Genomic DNA, 27,569 nt, shown 5'->3' on the forward strand with positions numbered 1-27,569 from the left:
CAACTGCTTTTCTAGGTATCTCTTATGCATCACTTTAAAAAATAAAATTCTGGTCTTCATAGAGTTTATAATTTGAGTAGAGGTAGAGGTAGAGGTAACAAAAAATAAATAACATGCTTTAAATTAAATAGATGCTAGAAGGCAATACATTTTTTGAGGAGGAGTAGAAATAAAAAATAAAGATTTTGTTCTGGTGTAATTCTAAACAGAGGAACGGCTGGAATAAAGGCTCTAGAGTGGGTGTTGCCTTTAAGGAATAACAAGGAAAACAAGGAGGCCAGCATGGATGAGCAATTGACAGAAAAATGTGATATAGTCCAATGGGCTTTTACTCTGAATAAAATGAGTTAATTTACAAATGTCTCTTCTTCCTGCCAAGAAAGTACCTTACACTTAGGAGGTAACTAGAAGTCTAGGTTATTGAAGTCAGCTACATGTTGAAAGGGGAGGGGCACATATTTGATAGTAAAAGATGAAAACATGCATTCATAGCTGTCAATAGGAACACTTTTGCAAGTGGAATACTTTTAAACAGAAGGGACTCAAACAAACCAACAAACAAATAAAAGGAATGCAGCTGAAGGAAGAGATGTAGTAGTTCTAAACAGGCAAGTGACAGAATATCAGAGCCTTGGACCAGGTTACCTGGCTGAGTCAGTCCCATTTCCATGGTAGCTTTTGATAGAGTGAGTCTTATCATTTTAAGTTGGTGCACTTTCTACAATGCTAGAAGGTTGATGGAAGGAAGAACTCGATGTAGGGTTGTAGGGGGCCCTGCCCCCCCGCTGGAACTCTTGAGTGCCTTCTACGGACATGCCCGGGCTTGTTGCAGATCTACCTGGCAACAAGGAAGTAGCCCCAGTACACTCCTCTTGCTCCTCCCCTCTCGCCCTACGGTATATATGTTGTAGCAGCTTCCGCAATAAACGAGACTTGATCAGAAACCTGTCTTGTCTCCATCTCTCGTGTCCCCTGTCCCCTCTCATCCTCGCTCCCCCTCTAGGGTCTCCGTTGACTTACCCACGGGCCGGGACAAGTGGCGCCCAACGTGGGGCCAGAGAACGGGGGATCCAGTGAAGGACGCTGCTCAGGGGCCCTAAGATTAAGATTGAGGAACAAAGAGCATACTCGACACAGAAGAGGCTTGCGATTGACGTGGACCTGCCGTCTTTTTGCACCTCGGTAAGTTGAGCAGCGATTATGGGACAGGGCATTAGTCAGCACGAATTGTTTGTGCAAGGTCTCAAGAAGACATTACAGGCACGAGGGGTAAAGGTTACAGTCAAACAATTGCTGAAATTTTTTGATTATATTAAAGATCTCTGTCCCTGGTTCCCTGCTGAGGGAACCATTGACGAAGAGAGATAAAAAAAGGTGGGGAAGGCTCTTCAGGATTATTATGCCACTTGTGGGCCCGGAAAGGTCCCGATCGCGGCGTTCTCATATTGGAATTTGATTAATGATATTATCTCCCAAAAAGCGAGGGATCCACTGGTGGCTCAGGCTATACAGGTTGGGGAGGTAGCCCTCCGTAGTGGTGAGGAGCTGACACCCGCTGGTGACTCCGACGCAGTTCCCCGGGACGCCAATATGGTGCCGGGACCCAGGCCAGTTAAGGCCACGCCTTCCTCCCCAGACGAGGAAGAGGACTTGATGTCCTTTGACAGTGATGATGATCCCGCCCCCGACGGACATAACGTTCCCTCGGACCAATCCCAAACGGCCACGATCCCTGCCAAGCCCTATAAGGCAAAGCCTCGCCGGGCCCCCGCTTCCTCTCCCTCCGTCACTGCCTCTAAGGCAGCCCCACCCTCGCGGGAGGTTCCGCCCCTATATCCCTCCCTTCAAGCCTATCGCTGCCTGCCTCCGCCCCCAGATCCGCCCCAAAAGGACTCCGGGACTGACGAGTCTGCGGGGGAAGCATTGCGGGGCGGCTCTGGGTGCCCCCCTCCTTATATCCATCCAGGCCCCAGCACTCCCGCTTTGGCCTATCCTGTTGTTGATCCCCAAAAGGAACTCCGGGACAAAATAGACTTTCTAAAAAAACAGATAAGGTTAGAAAAGGAACATCAAGAACTTATTACCCAGCTTGAGGGCTTAAGAACAGGCAAGGCTCATAAAAATGTCCCTAGAGAGGACACCCATAAGCCACGACCCCCCATTAGAGGGGCGACCCCCAGGGTGCCATCCGGATCAAGGGTACCCCTAGAACTTGAACCTGTGGAAGCCTTCCCTGTCACTGAGACTGTTGACGCACAGGGTCAGGCATGGAGACACCATAGCGGCTTTGATTTCAAGGTTATTAAAGAGCTTAAAATGGCTGCGGCTCAGTACGGGGCCACTGCACCTTACACCATGGCTATTTTAGAATCGGTGGCAAAATATTGGCTCACCCCAATTGATTGGCAGACCCTGGCCCGTGCCACCCTCACAGGAGGTGACTACTTATTATGGAAATCTGAGTATGTTGAGAATTGTCGAGAGACCGCTAGACACAATGCTCAGGCGGGAAATGGTTGGATGCTTGACATGCTTCTTGGGGAGGGGGCCTACGCCGCTAACGACCAACAAATGCAATTTGACGCGGGGTTGTATGCCCAGATTCAGACCGCAGCCACTAGGGCCTGGAGAAAACTCCCCTCCAAAGGAGACGTAAGTGCCTCCCTCACTAATATCCGACAGGGGCCAGACGAGCCGTTTGCGGACTTTGTCCACCGCCTTCTCACGGCGGCAGGCCGGATTTTTGGGAGCGCGGAGATAGGGACAGATTTCGTTAAACAGCTTGCTTTTGAGAACGCCAACGCCGCCTGTCAGGCCGCTATCCGCCCCTATAAAGAGAAAACTGACCTTTCCGGCTACATTCGCCTTTGCTCTGAGATTGGGGCCGCCTACCAACAGGGCCTTGCCATGGCAGCTGCCATGCAAGGCTTCACAGTCAAACAATTCCTGCAACGCCACGTCGTCAATAAGTGCTTCCGGTGTGGGGCCACCGGCCATTTTGCTAGAGAATGCCCGACCGCTAAAATGCAGGGCCCCAACGCTCCGCCCCCAGGGCCCTGCCCCTGATGCAATCGGGGGAGACATTGGGCGAGTGAGTGCCGATCCAAAACTGATGCCCAGGGCCGACCCCTCCCCCCTCTCCAGGGTTCGAATTCGGGAAACGGGAAAGGGGGCCAGCCCTGGGCCCCCAATTCCAAACAAATTTACGGGGCGCTCAATTTTGCTCCAATAAACAGCAATCCATTTCAGACCTCGTCAGAGCCACAAAAGGAAGTGCCGGATTGGACCTCAGTGCCACCACCCACACAGTATTGACCCCAGAAATGGGAGTCCAGGCCCTCGCCACAGGAGTCTTTGGACCCTTACCTAAGGAGACCTTTGGCCTCATAATAGGCCGAAGCAGCAGCACCATGAATGGACTGCTGATTTACCCAGGAGTGATTGATAGCGACTACTCCGGGGAAATTAAAGTTATGGTTTCTTCCCCCAAAGTTATTAATACCTTTCAATCAGGCCAAAGATTTGCTCAATTGTTACTCCTTCCCCTTCTCTCTACCTCTAATAAGGCTCTTAAGAACACCCGAGGCAGCCAGGGATTCGGCTCATCCGATGTCTACTGGTCAGAGATACTTTCAGCACAAAAGCCTCTCATGACCTTGTGGTTAGATGGGAGACAGTTTTCTGGGTTGGTCGACACTGGTGCCGATGTAACTATCATAAAGGGAGAGGATTGGCCTCAGACGTGGCCATTGAAGGACACCCTCACCCATCTCAAGGGTATAGGGCAAAGCCAAAATCCTAAACAAAGTGCCAAAGATCTGACCTGGAGGGACCAAGATGGTAATCAGGGCACCATTCAACCTTATATCATCTCAGGGTTACCCATTAATCTATGGGGGAGAGACCTATTATCACAAATGGGGATAATTATTTCCAGCCCCAATGAAATTGTCACTATGCAGATGTTTAAAAATGGGTACATTCCAGGAACAGGGCTGGGAAAACACCCTACTAGCCTTACTCACCCCATTGAGCCTGTCCCTCGGCCCCCTCAAGCAGGGTTGGGCCATTTTCCATAGGGGTCACTGACACTCCTGCGGTCCATGCTGAAAAGATCACCTGGCTCTCGGATGATCCAGTGTGGGTCGATCAGTGGCCCCTCTCCAAGGAGAAGTTATTAGCAGCTCAACAGCTGGTGCAGGAGCAGCTTCATGCTGGCCATATCATTCCTAGCCATTCCCCTTGGAATACTCCCATTTTTGTCATTAAAAAACGGTCGGGAAAATGGAGGCTCTTGCAAGATCTCAGAGCAGTTAATAGAACCATGGTACTCATGGGAGCTTTACAACCCGGTCTTCCCTCACCGGTAGCCATCCCCCTTGGATATTATAAGGTTATTATTGATTTAAAGGATTGCTTTTTCACCATTCCCTTACATCCTGCTGATCAAAAACGCTTCGCATTTAGCCTCCCGGCGACCAATTTCTGCACCCCAATACAGCGCTTTCAATGGCTAGTGCTGCCCCAAGGCATGGCCAATAGTCCCACCCTGTGCCAGTCATTTGTAGCCGCAGCACTCCAATCCACCCGAGACAATTGGCCTCAAATGTATATTATCCATTACATGGATGATATCCTCGTGGCGGGACAATTGGGAAGTGAGGTTTTGGCTTGTTATGCTGACCTTCGGCGGGCCCTTGAATCTCGTGGCCTCCAGATTGCCCCTGATAAGGTTCAACTAAAAGACCCTTACAGTTACCTCGGATTTCAGATGAAGGGACGTCATATTTCCTCCCAAAAGCTTACCTTACGGCTGGACGGTCTTAAAACTTTGAATGACTTCCAAAAACTGCTCGGAGATATTAATTGGCTTATGCCCTATTTAAAGCTCACTAAACATGACCTGAAGCCTCTCTATGATACCCTGCAAGGTGATAGCCACCCCACTTCACCTCGGGAGCTCACTGCCTAGGGGCGCAAAGCCATTAGCACGGTAGAACAAGCCATCCAAAATCAAACAATTACTTTTATAGATTATAACTCTCCTTTACAGTATATCATCTGCAAAACCTCCCTTTCTCCCACTGCTGTCTTTTGGCAAACCGCTCCCCTTTTGTGGGTTCATCTCCCAGTTTCCCCTAAGCGGGTCTTTTATCCCTATTATGCTGCAGTTGCAGACCTGGTTATTTTAGGCAGAGACCATGGAAAGATGTACTTTGGAAAGGAACCTGATGTCATTATCCAACCCTACCCTAAAGATCAGATCGATTGGCTTATGCAGACTACCGATTCCTGGCCAATTGCTCTCGCTTCTTATTCAGGGTTATTGGACAATCACTATCCTCCCAACAAACTCATTGACTTTGCTAACAGACATGACTTCATTTTCCCAAAGGTCACTTCTCGTTCTCCTCTGCTAGAAGCCCTATCCGTTTTTACAGATGGTTCTTCCACCGGGATGGCTGCCTATGTGTGGGACGATAACATTGTCCAATTCCAAACCGCCCACTCTTCGGCCCAATTAACCGAGCTACAGGCAGTCATAGCGGTCTTTTCTACATTCCCTGCCCAAACTTTTAATCTTTTTACTGATAGTGCTTATATTGCTCAATCTGTCCCCTTATTAGAAACATGTGGACTGATCAAACTTGCTTCTCAGACTGGTGGTCTCTTCCTCCAATTACAAGATCTAATCAGAAAAAGATCCAAATCCTTTTTCATTGGGCACCTTCGTGCCCACTCTAACCTACCCGGCCCACTCGCAGAGGGCAACCGCTTAGCAAACCTAGCCACAAGACCTCAGGCTTTTGCCTATTTAATAAATACTGATGCCCCCCTTCCAATTGACCAAGCACGGAAAGCACACCAATTTCATCATCTTAATGCTCACACGCTTCGCCTTATGTATAAACTTACCAGAGAACAAGCTAGACAAATTGTTAAAGCCTGCCCTACGTGTACTCTGCACCTTCCTACACCTCATCTGGGAGTTAATCCTCGTGGCTTAATTCCAAATGCCCTCTGGCAAATGGATGTCACACATTACCCTGAATTTGGAAATCTTAAATATATACATGTCAACATTGATACCTATAGTGGATTCATATTTGCCACCCTGCAGTCTGGGGAAGCTACTAAACATGTCATCGCTCATCTCCTCATTGCCTTCTCAGTACTTGGATGTCCACAACAAATTAAAACAGACAATGGTCCCAGCTATACCAGCTCTGGCTTCTCCAACTTTTGCAAACTATTTGAAATAACACACATAACGGGAATCCCATATAATCCTCAGGGACAAGGCATTATAGAAAGGGCTAATCTCACACTCAAAATTACTTTAGACAAAATAAAAAAGGGGGAATAGTACCCTACCAAGGGGTCTCCTAGAAACCTGATATCACATGCACTATTTATTCTTAATTTCTTAAATTTGGATGCCAAAGGTTCATCTGCAGCCAATCGTTTCTGGCAACCAGAGACGCAACGACAATTTGCCTCGGTGATGTGGAAAGACCCCCTGGACCACTCATGGCACGGGCCCGATCCTGTACTTATATGGGGCCGAGGGTCAGTGTGTGTTTATTCCAAGGAAATGAAGTCAGCCAGATGGCTCCCAGAACGCCTAGTAAAACAAGTTGATAGGCCTGCTGATGATGCCGATGACCTGACGTTGTCCAATCCTGATCAGTTAACAATGGCGCCCGCAATTTCAATTTAAAATGAGCAAGGATATAATTTAGCTTATCTAGTTATGTTTGGGTGCACCCTAATGTTATATACCGTCTTACATGTTTGTCTATTATTTGTTGTTTGTGTTCGTGTAATTGAGCTCAAAATGTTCTTTTCTCTTTAAGGGATATTCACCCATTGTTACATTGATGATGTTATTTTATTAAAGATATGCTTTTCTCTTGGATCAAGGTATCACTGGAATTTACTAGATTAAAGTGATCTTTAGATGGGAACTCCCTTTGATGAATATAGAAGTGGCCACCCAGAAAATATTGTTCTGGTCTTAATTCCTCAAAGGGACTCCTTAGTGAAATTTATATCATGTGATCTTAGGGAACATCGTCATCATTTAAAGTTTGGACCTCCGGCGCACAATGACAAGGGAACTCATGAAGGACATCTGGCTGAATGAACGATCCGAAAACAAAAATAGGATGAGCTGGAAATGCCTAGTTCCCCTGATGTTGCTGACCAGGGTATGGGTGGTGTCGCCTTCAGAAGGGTTAGACCACATGAAAAATATATGGATTCAGTTGGCAGGCTCGCTCAACTTATCTGAATTTTGTCTAAGTGCTGATGTAAACTTTCATTATGTGTTGGGAAGTTGCCTCGTTCCTGTATGTACCCCATTGGAATCATTGCGGCCTTATACTCTGTTTAAAGATATTCCAGGAAAAAATCTCACATATGCAGATAGTTACAATTGGGGATCTGCTACTTGTCACAAGCCCAAGAATGCTGTCAAATTATATTCACCTAAAGTAATTATGTCTAATAAGACCGAATGTGCTGTATACAGAAATTGTACAACTAAATGTCTGCAAGTTAAACGATTGGAAAGCATGTCCTGCCGTGTTGAACAAGAAATTATGTATAGTAATTGCCATGTCTCTTTGCCAATGGGTTGGTTTTACACTTGTGAAAGGGAAACTTTTAATTACATTCCGGCCAACCTGAGTGACACTCGTTGTTGCTTGAGTCGGTTAGCTGTGATATTACCAGACAGAACTGATTTGGTTGTACCTAATCGAATCAAACGGTGGTCGCCGTATACCGCCCCAGGATGTGATGATAATGTGGGTCTATTGACAGATGCAAAAGTGTTAATCATGATAGGGTCTTTCGTTGCTATGCCGTCCATCGGGGTGCATGCGGAAGCGGCAGTACGAAAATTGGCCTGTAAAGTGGTAAAAGGATTAAATGCCACCTCCACCGCCCTGGCTTTGATTAATCAAGAGTTACAGGAACAAAGACAAGCTATTTTGGATAATCGAGCAGCAATAGATTACTTGTTGCTCTTCCATCACCAGGGCTGTGAAAAAATAAAAAATATGTGTTGTTTTAATTTGACTGACAATGGGGAAAAAATCGATGATACAATAAAACAGTTAAAAGACCTGGCTAATAAGGTACACAACGAGGATGGCGGAGACCTGTTTAAATGGTTGACCTCATGGCTACCCAACCTACAATGGGTAAAACAACTGTTTCTTGCCATTGCAATTGTATGTGTTTGTCTGTTACTGTCATGCTGCTGCATACAATGGATACCAATGCTTATACGTAGAAATCGCTTTGATTTTTAGATAAAAGGTTCAGGCCGATATGATTTAAAAGCCTTGTATTCCCCTTTGTATTTTAACCTATGTTAATCTTAGTAACTAAAATGTCTTCGGATAGTTCTGATTTTGTAAGGTTGTGATTTCCCCTGGAGCTATAGTGGAGACAAAGATGTACGTCAAAATCAGCGATAAATTACTGTCAGGATGTTGGCTGGACATACGCTACATGGGCCGATTCCATCTCTGCCACGGCATAAAATTCTCGCCCCACCTGGTGAGCGGGCTGGCAAGCCAATGACGGGCAACTGAGCAAACGTGCCATGCAATGAGAGAGCCCTCGTGTGCCGCCTAAGACAGGTGCCAGAGCCTTGATTCTCTGGTTAACCGATGACGGGTAAGGTGCACGGTGCAGACACGTATGTCGCTCTGACCCAAGACGGGCTCAGCCCCCGCAGGCTTGACTCTCCTGACGCTTTTCTAAAAAATAATTTTAAAAGGGAGGACCTGTAGGGGGCCCTGCCCCCCCGCTGGAACTCTTGAGTGCCTTCTACGGACATGCCCGGGCTTGTTGCAGATCTACCCGGCAACAAGGAAGTAGCCCCAGTACACTCCTCTTGCTCCTCCCCTCTCGCCCTACGGTATATATGTTGTAGCAGCTTCCGCAATAAACGAGACTTGATCAGAAACCTGTCTTGTCTCCATCTCTCGTGTCCCCTGTCCCCTCTCATCCTCGCTCCCCCTCTAGGGTCTCCGTTGACTTACCCGCGGGCCGGGACATAGGGTCTCTCAATATGCAGTCTGTGGACCACCAGCAAGAGTCACCTGAGGGCACTCGGAAAAACGCAGATACCTGGACCCTAAGTCAGCATACTGGATTATTCTGCACAGGTAATTTTTATGCATCTACAGTTTGAGGATGCTAAATGGAAAGTCAGTTTCTTAAGGCTCTCTCTGACTCTGGATTCATTTGTACAGAGTTTCCGATTTGAAGAAGAAAAAGTGGAGTAACATGCCTTAAGATATTGTAATTGACAAAGGAAGATGATTTAAGTAAAAATAATTATATCTGCCCAAGTACTGTTAGGAGCAGTTAATGGCAGGAGATCACTTTTGTAGGGTGATTAGATCTGGGCTTGAGGGTATGGGAATTCCTCTGCATGTGCATGTTGTTAATTGTGATGGTTTGAGCCAACGAGAAGAAATGATGGCTAAATACCTGAAATCTATTGCTGTGTTAGCTATGGTAACAGCCAATGACAACATAACTAAAGAGATTTACTGTTTAGCTTTAGAAGAAGTATCAAACTAAAAGTATAATGAAAATGTTTATTAGTCTGCCAAGTTAAAAAGAGTGGGTTAAGATCTATGGTGTCTATACACTGGCCTTATTGCCCATTTTGTCTTATTCTCCCTTGCCGCATGGAATACCCCCTCCTACTCTATAGGAACTGAGGAAGCAGGCTCACTAATTTTTTTAATTTGTAGTTTTAGATCCAAAAAGACTTGAGAAAAATCATTTGGTGCAAAACTAGCAATTATTACAATTCTCTAATTACCCTGAGACCTTTCTTAATGCCAGAATAATGCAGACAGTCTCCTGATTGTTTTAAAGGCCAAATTTCCTTGCTTCGGTATCTTCTAGTGATGGACCAAATGAGACTAGCTTAATTTAATATGTCTCTGCTGTTTTTCTTTCAATCCAAAGAGGCATCCATCATGGGCTTCTCATTCTGACTGATATTGATCAGGTAATTGCCCTCAGCCTGTCAAACTATCATGATTTTTATAAGAATGAGTCTTTTCTAGAAGAAAGTAGACAGACACAGAGAGAGAGAGAGAGAGAGAGAGAGAGAGAGATTTCTATCAGAAGTTTGCCCAAAAGCAAATCAAAAGAGGAGGCAAGATTGGCTAGAAAAAGAATGGAGCCATGGGAAGGGAGGGGAGAGGGGAGAAAGTAGAAGTGTGTTATGTTCTTCAAAACAGCCATAATGTGAATTATAATTATCCACTTGGTACAACTCAGGAAAAAAGTCCCACCCCAGCATATAACACAATTCAGAAAAATCCAGTTTAACAGGAGCCAACTGTGTGGTTCCTCAAAGTGTTAAAAAATAGTATGAGCCTGACTTAGCTTTCTGGGTCAGGATGAAAGTGCTTACTATTTCTGTGGCTTGGAAGCACTATATTCTTTTCTTTCATTAGTCTGTGGTAAATGAACGTTAGCCAACTCCTTAATTTATCAATATTATTAGGGTAAGGATGGAACCCAAAAGAATAGAAAAATAAATAAATAAATCGTGCCATGGGAGGAGTTCCTCCAGGAAAAGGTCTGGTGTTGATTGAGGAAATCTTAATGTGGCTGACGTGCCCCAGGGAAAAGAAAAAGCAGTGTTTCGTTTCTATCAAGACACAAGACAGTGTAAGAGAAAAATTCAGCTGAACAGTTTTCTGCGAAAGTGGAGCAAGCTTACAAAAGCTCACGTGAAGAGTCTAGAAAGCCAACGCACACAGGCGTCTAGTGCATCATTATCCTTAACAACTGTATTCCAGGTAGTGCGGGTGTCTGAGAGCTGTTTCAAGCCAGCAGGGAGAGCTGTCCTGCCGCAAGGCCTTCAGATAATCATCCACCATCACCCCAGACATTCAAGACCAGCTTGGTGCCCTCAGTTGAGAGTGCTTGAGAATAAAGAATGCTGCTTTGTCACCTTGAGAGAATTCTTCCAGAAATAGTCTCTTAAAACATCAGCCCCTTCAATGAAGCCACTTTTCAAACAGTTGACTCTTTATTCCGAATTTTCTTTTTCTTTTTTCTTCTTCTTCTTTTTTTTTGCAGATCCCCACTGATCTTAGAGCCTCTTATACTTAGTGGCCTAGCCCTACAGCATAACATTTTTTAAAAGTATACTTGTGACTCATATTAAACCTAATATTGGCATTTGCTTTTGGAAACAATACCTGTAAATTTGCTTCTGAAATTGTTTGGCTACAAGTGATTCATTTCATTCAGAATTTGTTGTGAGGTCTCAGGAATCATCATGCATAGTTGAAAATTTAACAAACTGAGAAAAAAGAACTTACAAATTATTTTCAAATGCAGTGAAGTTTTAATGGATACTACATTTAACAAATAATTAAGTTGGTATAATATCACATCATGAAAGTATTTTGTAGCTCATTTACTAAAATCTATTTTGCAGTTTTCTTTTTAGTATTTTGGAGGCAAATCTTAGGAAAATGTTAATTTTATTCTATATCTTGTTTGGATATTTGATTTAGCCTTGCTTCTCCCAGTGGTAATGGTCTGAGTAGGATGAAAAATATTGTTTATTGGCTCTTTCTAATAGAACTTTTTAAAGTTTCTCCTTGACAAGTAAATCTCATATTGCAGTTTATCTTCTATGGGGGGCAGAAATATCCTGAACAATTGGACCACTGTAAAACTAGTTACAAGGTACAGGATGTTTTATTAGCCCAGGATAGTATGACCCAAGGACAAGGTGATTCTGACCTCCACCTGAAAGTAAGATCAGAGAAAGATCAGACTACACAGAAGTGACTAAGGAGGAAAAGAAGATGCAAAGAAAATAACTAAAAGCAATGGAAAGTAGTTGTTCTATTTTGTTTTACAGTTTTAATTTATGGGATTCAAGATATTTTCATGTCTTTCCACACATGCTCCTTTTTCCTATCTGTGTCTCAAAAGAATTACCAATGGCATGTTGGACTAATGTGTTAAACGCACATAGATGGAGCATACCAGAGATCAGCTCCATTGTCTTCCTCACTCTCCTGGACTCACCTTGCCCCAGGAGGACTCCGGTACTGCCATTGTTGAGGGGCTGTGTGTATGTCTGTCTGTGCTTGGAGCACATCCACATGTTTCTTCACCAGGGAGTACTGTCGGTATTTCCCTGTTGAGAGATACCCTTCCTAGATGGCAGGAGAGACTGTCAACCTTACCTCAAGCTTATCCAAGAATCTCTATACTCTGTTCTCTTCTTTCTTGGCTCCTGGCCTCAATCCTCTGGGGTGATTGAAGCAAGTGTCACATCAGCTTGTAGTTGTCAACCTCAGTTGCTGAACAGTTTCTGTGACTACAACACTACCACTCATAGTGACCACTATGTATTTTATTTTGTTCATATTTCTTGCACTTAGATAACATCAGAGTTTTTCTCTCACATTCAATTATTATGTACGTATGCATACATGTATTTACATGTCTATATGCACATATGTATATAATTTGTGAGTATGTTTACCATGTCTTATCCAATTTAACATATCCACACATTTTCAGAATTAACAATATTTGTGAAAAGGATAAACCCTGAATTTTAAAGAACTCTTTCTTTCTTAAATCATGTGTAGAATATGCCTTTTGGCTCTTCCTTGTGTAAATAATGTGTAAAATAATCAAAGCACCATTATGACCTGACAGCTCAGGCCTTTGATGAATAGGGTTTTATGTGGGATTATCATATGACATTTCCAAACTAAATTATATTTATGAGTCATATAGAGTATTGTTGCATTATCATCCCTCACTGTGATGATCAGAGTTTTACATTTTGCAAGGAGTGGAAGAAAAACAAAAGATCTAGATTGGATCCTCTTTTTGATATGAAACTTAAAATTTTTTTTAAAAATAAAGCAAAAAGGAAGAAGAAGCCATTCATCTAACACTCCCCTGATGGCTCATCTAAGGTTCTTACACTTTGGGAGAGAATCTTATGTTCTATACTATCCCTTAGGTCCTGTTACTTCATCTACAGTATGTAAAGTGTTCAGAAATCCATGGAGTTAAGTTAATCTACTCCTCCCTCTTTACAGAGGAGGGAAGTACACAGAACTAGAAACACAATTCAGATCTCCCCATCCTGCAGGGCTTCTCTCCCTCACCTTAGAGGTCGCTTAGATAACAATCTACACAGATCAAATTTGGTCAAAGCATCAAGGCTACAACATATGGGCAAAATCGAGGCAAGGCATCCTACATAGGAAACACCAGTTTCCAAAAGAGTTTCTTTATGCACATTGTTGGCCATTTTGGAAAACATTATACTGTTTACATCAGAAATGAGCTTTTTCTTTATTAAATTCATAACTAATTTTCTATCACTCTGGAATTTCTTAGGATCTGTACATGGGAAGACAGGTATCTGTCTTCAATTCCCCGTTCTTAAGTTAGAACCCTCAGGATCACTCTCATATTCCCCTCCAGTGGTCTCAGCTTAGGGAGCCATACATATCTGCTAGCTTTGACCCTGTTCTGCTTGTTCCTGAGAGCGAGTTAGAGAAAAGAAGAATTCACCATCACCTCAAAGAATGCAGAGGTTCACAGTAAATTGTGTGCATTGAATTTTTTGTATATTACATCAGATTTTAAATGTTCTTCCAAGTCTATATCCTATTTGGAGGCTCCTGCAGACCATTCATATGTAAATAGGATGCTATCCAATTAACTCTACATTTGATAGTGTTGGTTTTCCAACAGGTTAGGATATTACATAATGTAGCAGTAAAATTAGCTACTATTCTGCTTTCTAAGAAGCACACCATAAAATTCACTTATAAGCCCACAAGTCACAGAAAAAATATAATATAGTTCAAGATACAGAATAAAATTTAGGTAGAGAAAAATTCTCTATCCAAAAACTATTCTATACAAACATATACTATATTCATTGTCTGTGTCATTCAAACAAAATAATTTAACTTATAGTAAAATAAATTATGCCTTAGGGAGATAGTCTTTATCAGTCCCAATAGTAAAAAATGTTTAAAACAGGATAAGAGTTTCCCAAGAAAGTATATTTAAAGCCCTTTCAGTTATCAAACAGAAATTCCTAGGAAATTTCTAAGATATTTCTCTATCTCCTTTACTTTGGGCAAATATGCCAGGGAAGAAAAGGATCATAAATCAAAATATTGACCCTAAAAAAGTGTTGCAACTCATTTCTTTGAAAATTCATAAGTACCAGAATTGGCATTTCAGATTTTTAAAGTTTTCTTTCTTTCATCTAATTGGAAAAATCGGAACCCCTTCAATGCAAATGGCATGATCATTAAACCAAACATCCATCATAAAGATGTACAAACTGGTTTAACCTAAAAGAATAGAACAGATGAGGGGACAATTTGAAGAAGCAAAAGCAAACAACCCAAAATTGGTCACATTTTCTTTTAACTTATATTTGCTTCTTCTAAATTTGCAAGTCAGCCAGTCATTGCAGGTTTATCTCTAGGACGTTTGTAGTGAAGTAACCAAGTATAGTTAAATGATGGGACTTCCATCTGTCTTATCAGATTTAACACTAATGTCTTAGATCATTTTGTTAAACAGTCAAACTAGATGATCAAGATTACATCCAGACCATTTACTTAGCAATGACTGTAACTTGGCAAGTACTGAATGTCACCAGAACCAGTTTACTGATGTTCATTTGGAGAAACTCTCTCTTTGTAATCAATTACTATCAGAAAATTAAAAATATTTAGAAGACAGAATCAGGGCTCTCTTCAAAATGATCTTTAAAACTAACAAAATTTAATCTTTTCCATAAGGAACTGCACCAAACAGAAAGCCTTCTCATGTTCATAATCATGTGCAGATACAAAGATCTCTCACTGTAATGAAATAATGATACCCTGTTTTCTGCAGTTTCATTGATAAATAATAAGAAAGATGTCTAAATGGGTGTGGTAGGGTGAGAGTTAAATCTGATTGTAATTAGATTGCAGTATGCATGGTCATGTGGTTAATAGTAAATTTTCCTTGATTAACTGGTCCTGTTTGTTAAGAGCTCCTATTAACATTAGTGCTCTCCGTGTTGGCTGTAGGGACACACCATGGACCAGTGCAAAATTAATGAAGGCAGGTATGCATGCTGATTAGAATGTGGCAGTTTAATAAACTCTTCCAACATTAAATTATTTAATGCATTCATACTCATGCAGTCTATTCGATGGTCAGCTTGACCACCTATGTGTTAATATTGGGAATTGAAATGCAGAGAGTGGAAGAGATATAGTGGTGTATGAGGTAATTAGCTCTCATGTCTGATAAATGGGGCAATACCTATGTGTGCACATGTTTTAGCACACCACAAATGGTGCTTTCATTAGCTGGAATCTTCTGCAGAAATTTTTATAAATGTTTAGTTTGATTTTTTCACCATAAACAATGGATCTGGTAGCTGTAGTCCCTGTCAGTGGAATATCTGAGGCAAATTTCAAGTCAGCTATATGGTAAGGTATCTTGTTAAAATAAATGGATAACAAAAATTAGAAAAGCTTATCAATAAACATTTCCAATCTGGACAGAATCTATGTCTTTTACATAGAAAATACATTGTATAAATACAAATGATTTCAATACCTAAATATAAATACCTATTGGATTTTGAGCAAAGTAATAAGCCCTTAAATTTTACAATATTCTATAGTTTGCATGATGCTTGCATATACATTATTTCACTTAATTCTAATCATAGAAATTTTAGGCCATAGTGGTTGCTAATAAGTGGCCAATTAGAGCCTTAAAATTTCAGTTCTTAGAACTTAAGGTCCAGAGCTTTTAGCACAATTCACCACTGCCTACCACATTTTGCATTTGTGAAAATAAAGTATTGCATACAAACAAATTAAATTTTAATTATACCTTAAAATTCTAAAAAACTAACCTCTCTGTGAAAGAGTAGTACTTAGATTTGGTAGGAATACAAAAGAGAAAAATTCTATTTTAAAAAACAGTGAAATATATACAAGTATTTTAAGTGACTTACATTTTCCCAACCCCAAGATACTTTCTGATTGTATTTTAGGAAATTATAGGAACTTTCATAGTGCTTGCATGGAGTTTAGTATGCTATCACAGAATAATTCAGACTTTGGAACTTGGGTATAGTGTGAAAAGTCTAAAAACTTCACGCAATGAAGTCGTCAACAGGACTAGGTTTACTGAATTGCAAGACCACCCATTGTAAAAGCAAGCTCTGAGAGAATGGTTGGATAGATTTCTTAGTGTGGAGATTTGTCTAGAGAAAGATTCTTTTGCTTTTGTCTTGAGTTATTGAGTTATTGAGCTATTGTCTTGAGTTCTTGTCCCATTCTTAGGATGCTAGCTAAAATAAGAAGGAGGAAATGATTCTTGCCCTTGAAAAATCCAAGGAGAGTAGCAAGGAAGCCTAGAAAGATGAATGGAAAGGAGGCCAGGATAGCAGATCTATCTTCCAGTCCTGAACATCCTTAGGAATTAGCAGTTTGATTTTGAGCAATCAGTTAACTTCTTTAGGCCTTAATCTTTTCATAAGTAATTTAGGGAACTGGAGGAAGTAAACTCTCAGGATCCTCAAATCTCTACCAGGACCTTTTAAGTGCTTCTAACTAGAAGAAAGAACATCAACATCTTTATGCACACCACTCCGTGGACAAAAGGAGCCATGAAATTCTGTGGCAGGGAAATCATCACTTTGGAACAGAATGTTCTGCAATCTCCCTTCTCTGTAGGGTCTGAATGACAATTTAGGGGTTTGGTTGGCCTCTGAAATCTCTCTATAGTCTTTGGCCAGCGTGGATGGTCTGATTGAATTCCTACTGTTGTAGGATTTTTGCACTGTTGTTTTGGTTTGTGCTTTGTTTTTTGTCTCTGGCTAGCTTCAAAGGATGCTGTGGTCATGAATTAATATTGTCTCCTTGGTTAAGAATTACAATGATGGTTTCAGTATCATTGATGCTTGTCCTTCCTGCTTCTTTTGAACAATGTAGAATGTTATTGATGTCTGGCACTTCTTATAAGTAGTTGGCAGCTATGTGAATATTGTAACTTATGATAGGCTTTCCACAACATTGTCATGGTGTTCATGAATTCTGAAGGGTATAAATGCTGTCATTTCACTTTTTGCAGTCATGGTGTGTGCGGACTAAATGGGTTTTGTTCTCCCCTGGATCTACCAAATATTATTTTGAGCATAAACGATTTCATTTTTTATATATTTTCAGCCAATGAGCATTATGGGAAATCACTGTTTCTACCTACCTAAGGTATTTGTCCCAAAGAGAAAGCACAGACTCACAAAATAGCTTAAATCAGGCTCAGTGTTTACTTTTTACTCTCAGCCATTGGCTGCTTTAAAAGCTAAGCATGAGAAGCATTTTAGTTGAACACCTGAAGTGGGAAAAGGCTACTCCCCAAAGAAGGAAAGATCATGTCCTACACAATCTCGAAGCAGCAAAAAATTTAAGCATTGAGAATGCTTTGAATAGATACTGGGGTAATGAAATGTGAACTCAGAAATGTAACACTGATAGCATGCATTTCATCAAAATGCCCTGATAGGCCCAGGTAATTTGCTCAGTAATATAATCCCTTTTGCACTCTCTAATGCAGTATATTTACTATTTGTCAGATATTTTGAGTTCATTAAACCCTCATATCAAATTAATGAGGAAGGACCAATTTTTATCCCTGTATTATACATTAGGAAAGTTTAATTAACTTGCCTATGGTAACAAGGGATAGAGGCAGGAGTTCTATTCAAACCCATAGTGGTCTTAAATCCTTACCAGTGTTGTATCTGAACTGGCATAGTCCCATATGGTAGTCACTATGTAGCCAATGAACAGTTGAAATGTGTCTAATCTAAATTCAGGTGTGCTGTTAATTTAAAACCATATTTGAAGACTTACTATGAAAAAAATATATAAAAATCTCATTAATTTTTGTTTTGATTATTATGCTCACTTATTACTTTTTACTTTTTAAATGTACCTACTAAAAATTGTGTGTATAGTATGCATATATGTATATACTATATATACTGTTATATGTGCATATTATATACTATATACATAGATAATATTTCTGTTAATAGCATTGATAGATATTCTTCATCCAAGTGGTTCTATATTATTTGTTTTACATATTTTCCACATGAAAATATTTTATTTGTAGAAGAATCCCATTGGAAGAACAAAATGGAAAACCATTATTCTGGCCATATAACATATCCTCCCAGTATCAGCCGTCAACCTAATGTAGCATTCAGAATAGTTGCACACCAGTAGTAACTAAAAAAAGTTACCCACTTTACACTGTTTTCCATGGAACTCTTTTGATTTGCAGCAACAAAACATATTCTTGTCTAGCAGTTGGTAAAATACCACTATCTATCATGTACAATTCCCACTCTACATTGAGGTTTTTATGAGTAGGCATCATGTGTTGTTTACCATTTGGAAAAAGATTTGAGTGCAAGGAGAGCCCTTGGAGAATGTGATGGTGATATAGGGCGGACTCAGGGAAAACAACTTATTTCATTTACAATTGTGCAAATAATCTGAAAACCAGTATTACTAACCACAGCATGTTTTAGGTCACTTTTCACACAGAAATTTCCCTAGGAGAAAAGCAGTAGCCAAAATCAAGTTTTCTATGAGTATTTGTTGCTGACTGACCAAATACATCTTCTAAATATGATTAATAAGTCAGCAAGTGTTACAAGCTACAGTCATTAGAAAGAAATCTCAAAAACCACTGAGAACCTATATCAAAAGCAGAGGCCATGAATTATACACTTGAATATTTACACTCTCATGATGAGGAGATGACACATATGAAGAGCCACAGAGTAATGTGCTGTAAATGCTAATGGGCACAGATAGGAATTAATTAAATATATTAGACTTAAGTACAGCATATGATTTCCGACATTGTAGAAGAATGAGAGAGGTAGATACAAGAGAGAGGTTTTAAATCTCCACTTACAAGTTCCAATTTGATTTGAGAGGCAATTGCACACTATTTTTTAAATAATTGATCAAATAAAGAAATCTAAGTTTTAACATTTTTTGAAACAGCAAAGAAAAAAAAAACAATAACAACATCTTTAATGTTTTTTTCCTCACCTCTAGCTAAAAACCAGCTGAATTTTAAAACCAAATTTGGCAAGCACTTGACGGCATGCTTTTAGCATGATGTTTTAAAGATTAAACTATGGAGCACTCTTTAAACATTAATGGAGGTCACATGGCAGATTCCACTCACAGACAAAATCATCGTGTCCATCTCTCCAAATGTGCGTCTCGGGCTCCAAGCTGGAAGGATACAAAGAGACCTGCTTATTCTTCATCCTCTTCTTGGAGTTCTGAAAACACCCTTTAAATGTTTCTGTAGCACAACTAATTCCTCTCTTAATACATTTTGCTGGCTTTGGCGTTCAATTTAATTTAAATCAGCAGAATAATCCAAGTGAATCCAGGTTGCCCTAATGTTACATTAGGAAGATCTGATCCATTTGCAGCTAAGGTACACCCAAATTCATTAACATTTACTCAATAGGCTTCCAGCAGGTGACTTTACAAGAGGAAACAGATGCATCTGAATGTCACCTTACCATACATGTGACTGTTGTAGATTTTTGTTCTGTCCATATAATATTGCTGCATTAGTTTATTTTATTTTTCAATACACTGAATTACACAGAAATGTTCTCTGAGAAGCTCTGACAATTGAGCCCAAATTTTGCACAGGCTCAATGGGGGATTGACCTCAATGGTTTTCTAAGTGCTAATTACTAAACCTATAAGCAGGATGGCTCAAAGGGCTAAACCTCAGAGAGGGCACACAGAGGTTGTGGGTTCTCATCCACAGGTCGGTGGTATGGCCTAAGACAAGGCTTCCTAGTGCTGAAAAGTACAAAGAGGCACTCCAAGTGTGGGGCTCCTACACCAGGGTGACAAAACTTGTTGGAGACTGATAACCTCAAAAACAGGCTCTGTGGATCCTGAAGAACATAAGCTTTGCCGAAAGGAGCTTTTATGATTGAGCTACAGAAGCTAAACAAACCTAAAACAAGTAGAATCTAAATAAAGGAAAGCTAAGAAATGCTGACAAAAATGCAGAGGAAATTCCAGAAGCCCAGAGAGGAGAGATCACTTGAAACTGCGAGGCCCATGGAAGACTTCAGGAGATATTGCAATGGATTAAAATGGATTTATGACACGAGCTATGGTATTTTGCCAGTTCTAGGACCAGCATATCCCTGAGCCTTGTATTTCATCTCCTATAAGATATGAATGATAGCTCTCGGCCTGTAAATGTGGAGTTATTGTATGTGGGGGGGGGCGGGATTCAGGCAAGACTAGGAGTATGAAAACATTTGAAATACGACAAACACTCAAATGCTATATAAACTGATATGTACTATTGGACTGTTGAAGTTAAATAACAATGTTTCAAAAACATGTTCATTAAAACATGAGATGTGAAATAGCATTTTTGGCCCAAATGATATTGCTTGAGGGGTGTGTAGCATATTCTTCTGTGGAGAGTACCATGAGACATGGTGGGCAGGATACTGCCAGGTCTATGTCTAAGAAGTGTTCCTCTCAGGAGGAAAAATAAATGCTGCACTTGTTACTCACTTCCCAAACAAATAAAATAAATCCCATGTTAAAGTAAAAGGAGAACGAAGGAGAAGGTAAAGAAGGGAAAGGGGGAGAAAGGAAGAAAGGGAAGCAGGCCAGAAGGAAAGGAATTTAAATCTTTACTCCAGTCTCCAGAATGATGCCAGAGTGAACAGCACTGCCTATAGCTTAGGGCTGGCTAAGGCTCTTCCTTGGTTTGGTATATCCTCATCCTCTCTCGTCTCTCCTTCCTCTTCTCACTCCTTTCCTCCTGCATCTATCTCTCTTCCGCCCTCATGCCTCACGCCCATTCTCTGTCTAAATCACTAGCCCATGGACTAACTCCCTGGCCTTTTGATCTCTCTCCTCTCGCTCCTTCTTTCTATCTTCTACAAAAAGTCTGTTCTCCTTTGCATTGTTCTGTGTCCTTCTAATCCGTGCCACCCTGATCTTTCTTACTCACTTATTCTCTCTTCCATTTTCCTGAATAGCAAATGAAGGTCCTAACAATGAACAGACAGAAATAAGACATCTTTTAGTTGGGTGTTGAGGGGGGGTGAGAGACTGAAAATATCTCTATGAAAATATATGATCCAGTGCTTACCATGCACTAAAGCTTTGTTTTAAAGGTTTTATCTTTCTTATTTCCTTTAATTCTCTCCCTTTAGTTCTCAAACTTGAGCCAATGACTGTTACTTGTTTTACAGAAAAGAACAATGAAGCCAAGAGAGGATAACTAATTTGCCCAAAGTCATATGTTGACGAAGAGTCTTGTTGTACTCAGTTACTAGAGGGGATGGATGCCCAGTTAGAAAAATAAACTAATGTTTAAAATATTAATGTGGTCTTTGTAGAGCTAGAAGTGGGAGATTTGGATTTTTGTGCCTAGAGAAAGAGCAATACCTGCAGAACTGGTTATGCTAGTCCTGAGAGTCTATATCACAAGCTCATGACAAGGTGCCATATTGTCTAAAGTCCACCTCTCTCTAGGCATTGTTTTCTCAAGGCTGGATTTGTAGAGTGAAACAGTATTGAGAAGTTAATTTGTATTGGCTACCAATTTCCTCAGAAATAAGGAGAATGAAATGAAGCAGACTAAGAATCAAAGTAAACTAAATTCCATGAAGTCTGATATATCAAATTCAGTCCTGATCCTTCATACTCCTCTCAAATTATTGCAGATCTGGGAAAAGCCTGCTAATAAGAAGGCTTATTAGCAAAGAATCATACATATTTCTAATGCATACATATGAAATGAGCAGATTGGTTCATAGGTGCTATATGAAGACTGATGTGTCATTGTAAAACGGCTCTTGCAATGTTCCCCCACCAACATTTTCTATATTTGAAAAGATACAAAAGAAATATAAATTTGTTCTACCAATTCAAATAATCTTTTTTTACACTTGTGATTCTTTTTATTATCAATATCTAGATTATTTTCTCCCTGGTTCCATGAGGATTTATATTATATCTGATTGTCGGATGTTTAGTTTGACTAAAAGAAATCATTTTCATGTATTTAGGATTTAGAAGAAATTCTTCAAGTACATTCCAGAGTCTAGTAATTGACTGTTATTAGTATTAATAGAAGTTATACAGCCAAATCCCGCAGCTATGCACTAAAAATTTACCCCTTAGGATCAAGCCTCAGTAATAATTTTAATGTGTTGAAATGTAATTTCCAGTTCACAGACCTCTCAATAGGCACAGCAGATATGGGAGTTTAGGTTTGAGATTATAGAAAGGAAACTTCTTAGTTTTTAATGCTTAGAATTAGAAATATATAATAAATGATCGTATTTTCTTCAAGATGTAAGAATCTATTTGCTAAACTTCATACTACTGAATTGACACAAGCAATTATTCCTGCGAGGGATCTTCTTGTGGCTCTTTCCCTGTGCTTCTTCAAATGAAGGGAAACTCTGGCTATATTTCTTTCTGTCAAAGCCATTTCTTTGCCTTCACTTCTCTATAATACATATTATTTCAATATCTGGAATACATATTATTCCCACGTAAGTAGGTTGTGAAAATTACCAGCCCACACAAATTTTAGCAATAAGACTCATGCTAGGTTTTACTCCTGATGCAAAATAAAAGCAATTGACCTTCTTATCTATTCACTTGATACAATTTATAACTTACCTTGGAAGAATTTTTTAAAATCTTCTAATTAACAACCAGTAATCCATATCTTAGCATGTGGATAGATTATCAGAAAAGATAATTTAGGTCTTTTTTTCTGATTCTGCCTGTTTACTCAAGAAACACACGACCCCTTTTCTGTACACATTGTCTGCATTTACCTGTGCTATCTGCAGTGGGATCATAGAGAATCCTGCTCCAATTATTCCACATCTCTATGTTAGTGTCGTCCATATTTTTAAACTTGATTCAACAATCATTCCACACCAGGGGAGATAATCATGACTTTTGAAATGCTCAGTACCTTTCAATAAAAAAAGATGAAATAATTTTACATAAGCAAGTTTAAAATGTCAGGAGAACAGAAATGGATATATTTGAAATCATTTCTGAAGCAAAATTTGATTTTTGTCAATGGTGCATAAAAAAACAATGAAATAGCCAAGGAAACATTTTGATATTATATGGTCCTTCTCATAGTGGGTCAGCCTCAGACTTTTAAAACCTGGCATCCTAAAAAACAATATCAATACATTTAGTTGGACAAGAGAATATTTTCTAAAGTTTGCTTTAAGCAAAGCCCAAAATGGAAGAAATTGGAACAAAATATGTTAATAAACTAAGGCATGTGCTGTTCTATTGATGTCCCTAGTGGGAAGTTATGTTTATTATTTCATAATCACCATAATTTTAAATATTGCTATGTTTGGGCTATATCTCCTCTATTAAATATAAAACCATCCAAATTCCAATCTACAAATCTTTAAACAAAACTACTTTGAAGACATGTATTTCTTCTATTCAACAATTTCAGGTATTTTACTAATTCATCATGGTAACCAGAGCTTAGGTAAAAAATATTTTGAAAAGAGCACATTTTGCATGTTTCCTGGGAATTTCAAAAGCGGTTGTATATCATCCATCAGAAGAAACATAATATGCACAAAGCCAACTTTGGATAGAACATACTTTGTTCTTTCACAGGTTTGTGCTTCTCTGGAAAAATGGTTTACTATTCACAGCAATGTTACCATTTTAGTATTTTTTCCTGAACTGTGAGTAGGTTTATGAAGGTCTTCTTCTTCTTAAAAATTGAGAAACAATCACTTTCATTCTGTAAAAAGGGTGTCCACTTATAATCGTGGTAACTTGTAATTACCCAAAAAGACCAGGCTATGATGCCTCTTTGTAAAGGATTCTTGTTTTAAAAATCTCCAGGAAAGTTTTTCCCAAACCTTCACGTGGAATAGGTTTTAATATTTCCACAGTTCTAAGAATGGTATTATCTGTAAAGAGCCCAGAAGTGAAGTACCAGCACTCCTATCAATGACACTTTTGAAAATAGAAATGTTTCCACCATTCCTTGAAGTAGAAACCAGCAGTGAGGGAAGTTGATTGCTCCATTTGCTTCTAATGAGTTGGAGAAGGTGACTTCTAACCAAGGAGCAAAAGATAGCCGAAACATGGATCTATCTTCCCCCAGGAGATAAGCAGAAAGAAAATCCTGGGGCACAATTCTAAAGAGTTAAATCTCTTTAAGAAGCAATGGACCAGTTCAGCTTGATTGATCTCCTTTTGTTCTTCCGTTTTGATGCCTACTAGACAGATATTTTCTTACCATTTCCCAGAATTCTGAAACATTTCTCTCATTATGCGTGTGTACTCAGAGTAGACTGGGACTGATCACAGATTTTAGAATACCTAACCTACCTCATTGGTGTCCTGTGGCCACATCTTGGACTTTGGTATCTTGATATCTTTGCATAAGGGGGTCCCCAAGCTGGGATTGTTCTTTCCATTGTAGTTTTTTATCTTGTTCCAAGGCCCAATTCTAACGTTCTTTAGTTGGAGTAAGCCTTTTATCTCCTGGTATTATGTGCTTGGGAGATCTTTCCAGTGTAATAGACATATTTCTGAATGAATGCATATCATTGGTTATTTGTAGCATCAACAATCTACCTAATTATGACACTGTGTTTAAGTGTCTAACTTCTCAACTAAATTGTAAGCACCTAGAAGAATAGCAGGTACCTTTCACTGTGGCTCATCTTCAGTGTGTATAGCAGAGATCTTTTTAAATAATAAGTTATTAACTCTTTGGATGAAAAGTAGGCATTAGATAATATTAGTACAAGATATGAAGTCACAACATAAAAAATTTCTCACATTTTAAAAAATATTCACACTTGGGAAACACCACTGTAAAACTAAAGAAATTTCAACTAAACAAAGATCTCAAAGACTTCACTAAAGTAGACATTGACTATGGAATAATATTAAATGACGAAACCAAATAAGCAGGACTCTAAATCTTTCAAAAGGGAAATCTTTGAAAGATGTTAACAAATAACACAAAAGCAGAAAATGCAAACTAATGTTTCAAAGATTAATAATGTACAAGTCATACAAACTGCCTTCTTCCCTTTGGAGAGCTGAACAAATTTAACTAATGTGCCTTAAAAGTAATTCCTTTCATTCTAAAGAGTCTTTCACAGAGGAGGGTCAAAACTATGTTACATACCCTACCCAGTGGATGGCTGTCATCATGTGGAAATAAGGAACACAGAAGCCAGGAAGGAGAGAAAGTCCCAAGTCTCAAATGCATTGGAGCACAGAACAGAACATGTCCTCAAACACTGGAGTCCTTCCGTCCTGCTGATGTGATATGCCTCCCGATGCATGCAGCTCAAAGATAGAACTTCATTTCCCTAGTTATTAAAGTCTTATAAATCTTAATACATCCTAATTAGCTAAACTTATTTTTCTGACATTAATTAGCTTAATACTATATAAAATGCTTTTCTAACTGGATCAAGTAGACTAAATCTTGATTTGTCCTGTCTATAGTGACACCTGGGACTCACTGTTAATTGGTCCTGGGAAGCATGATGAGTGCTAAAAATGATGAGAATGAAGCAAATTGTTTTGGCTTGAAATAATAGCAAGAGACAGAAACAACTGATACTGACAAGTTCTAGCTTCTGCTTCAAGTACTAAATAGGGGAAAGCATGAGTACCAGGACAAAATTTCACATCAAAATGCATTGAGTATGAAATACGACAAGTTTCAAAGTGATCAAGTACCAAGGAATGTCTGTATTTCAAAGGCTCACCACAATGCCAGGTACAAAATAGAGGCTCAATGAACGTATGTTCATTGACTGAATAATTTAAAAGATTTTTTTAAATGTTTTTGAAGTAAATTGATGCACATCTTATACACTGTTTCATACTGTTATCATCTAACCTTGTATATGTATGTATTAACAGGTTCAATAGTTCTGGGAAAAGTCAACAGAGGCCCCTTTTCTGTTTTCCATCAAAACCACTGTGCTGTGAAATATTCCCTAATGAGAATTTGGTCAACTCAGACCAAATGCTAAAGACACTTCCATATTTAGAGGTGTTAAATTTATTTGAATTCCAAAAGTCTTAAACCCAAGTTTGTTTGCTTTCTTACAAGGCAAACCCAACAGCTTTAAGGACAACATACGGATCTCTCATACCTGTCTATTAGATGCAGTGTGCTCTAGTCGAGAATTTTAGAATAATACATAATGCTGTGGACGTAAACCCACCCAATTCTGTGTAGAACAGAATAAATAACACAGTCCACTTTTCCACAACTGAGGGGAACTGTGAATATGCTCACAGTAGCTCCTATTGTGATTACTTAGAAAATGTAATCTCTCCAAGGAGAATTCTCATCCATCACAAATATTTATCTGTGGGGCTGCTATTCATAAATTTCCTACTTCCCTGGTTTAATTTCAATCTTAGGTGGGCAAACAAGCATGTGATTCACAATGGATCCCTTCTTGTCAACCCCTTAGCTGATTAGCTTCTTTACACTTTGACACAATCAAATCAATGGATGTTGCATTTGGGGTAGTCACGATCACTTCCTTGAGATTTGTCATCCTCTTCTACTGTACCAAGCAAGGAAATAGCTTTTGTTTTTCTTCTTCTTCTTCTTCTTTTTCTTCTTCTTCTTCTTCTCAGTAATTATCATGAGATCTTGTTGTAGGTAAAGAATAAGAGAGAAACCTACAATTGCTAATAAGCTCATTATTAGTGAGCTAGCCACATGGTCAGCTACTGCCATTTAATGACAGAGATACAGGACGGTACAAGCAGACACCTGACATTTTGCCTTAGCATGCATCTCTGGCCAGTGATAATTAACCTGAAGGTAAAGAACCAGTCATTTTCTTAATACAACAAGGTACCTCTTCAAAGTTGGGGCTCTTCCTGTTTTAATAATCAAAAGGAAAAGACCTTTGGTACTTAATATTTAAACAAAATGTTTAATATTTACACAGTAAAGTTCTTCTTCTGATATTAAACCAGCATTAAGGCAGGGATGGAAATTGGTTTATAATCTCTGACACTAGGCCCGGAGCCTTGTAGTGTAGTAAACAATGTCACTCTTCAGATGGGCACCACCTGCAATGGGTTCAGAAATGTCAACTGTAATTAAACATTTTATTTCAAGGATAATTCATAGGTTATGTGCATGAAAGCTGCTTTCCGCCATGAGAAATTTCAAAGTACTGGGCTGTGTAAATAAGAAGCAGGTTTTTCTTATTATTATTGCATGTTTTTTAAAAACCACATGCAAAATACCTGAGACCTAATTAATATTATTCTTAAACATGTGCTTCATATTTTGCAAAGATTTTTCAAGTCAATTTCATGAAATTTGACTGGTAATGA

General features: G+C 39.5%; 1 protein-coding gene across 1 annotated transcript; it reads left to right on the plus strand.

Moving 5' to 3' along the window:
- The first annotated feature begins 730 nt into the window (after positions 1-730).
- On the plus strand, positions 731-9,135 carry LOC147827639 (uncharacterized). The gene is made up of 2 exons (XM_087213040.1): positions 731-1,182; positions 7,069-9,135. The coding sequence occupies exon 2, from the start codon at positions 7,110-7,112 to the stop codon at positions 8,319-8,321; it is 1,212 nt and encodes a 403-aa protein (XP_087069166.1). The 5' UTR covers positions 731-1,182; positions 7,069-7,109; the 3' UTR covers positions 8,322-9,135.
- Positions 9,136-27,569: the final 18,434 nt, after the last annotated feature.

Source organism: Heterocephalus glaber, unplaced genomic scaffold (genome assembly GCF_053883595.1).
Source record: "Heterocephalus glaber isolate CG9 unplaced genomic scaffold, H.glaber_assembly_v1.0 deba00001442, whole genome shotgun sequence".
Taxonomy (NCBI): Eukaryota; Metazoa; Chordata; class Mammalia; order Rodentia; family Bathyergidae; genus Heterocephalus; species Heterocephalus glaber.

Bases quoted from the DNA above. Each gene is read 5' to 3' on its own strand.
- LOC147827639 (XM_087213040.1), top strand. From the start codon at position 7,110: ATGACAAGGGAACTCATGAAGGACATCTGGCTGAATGAACGATCCGAA.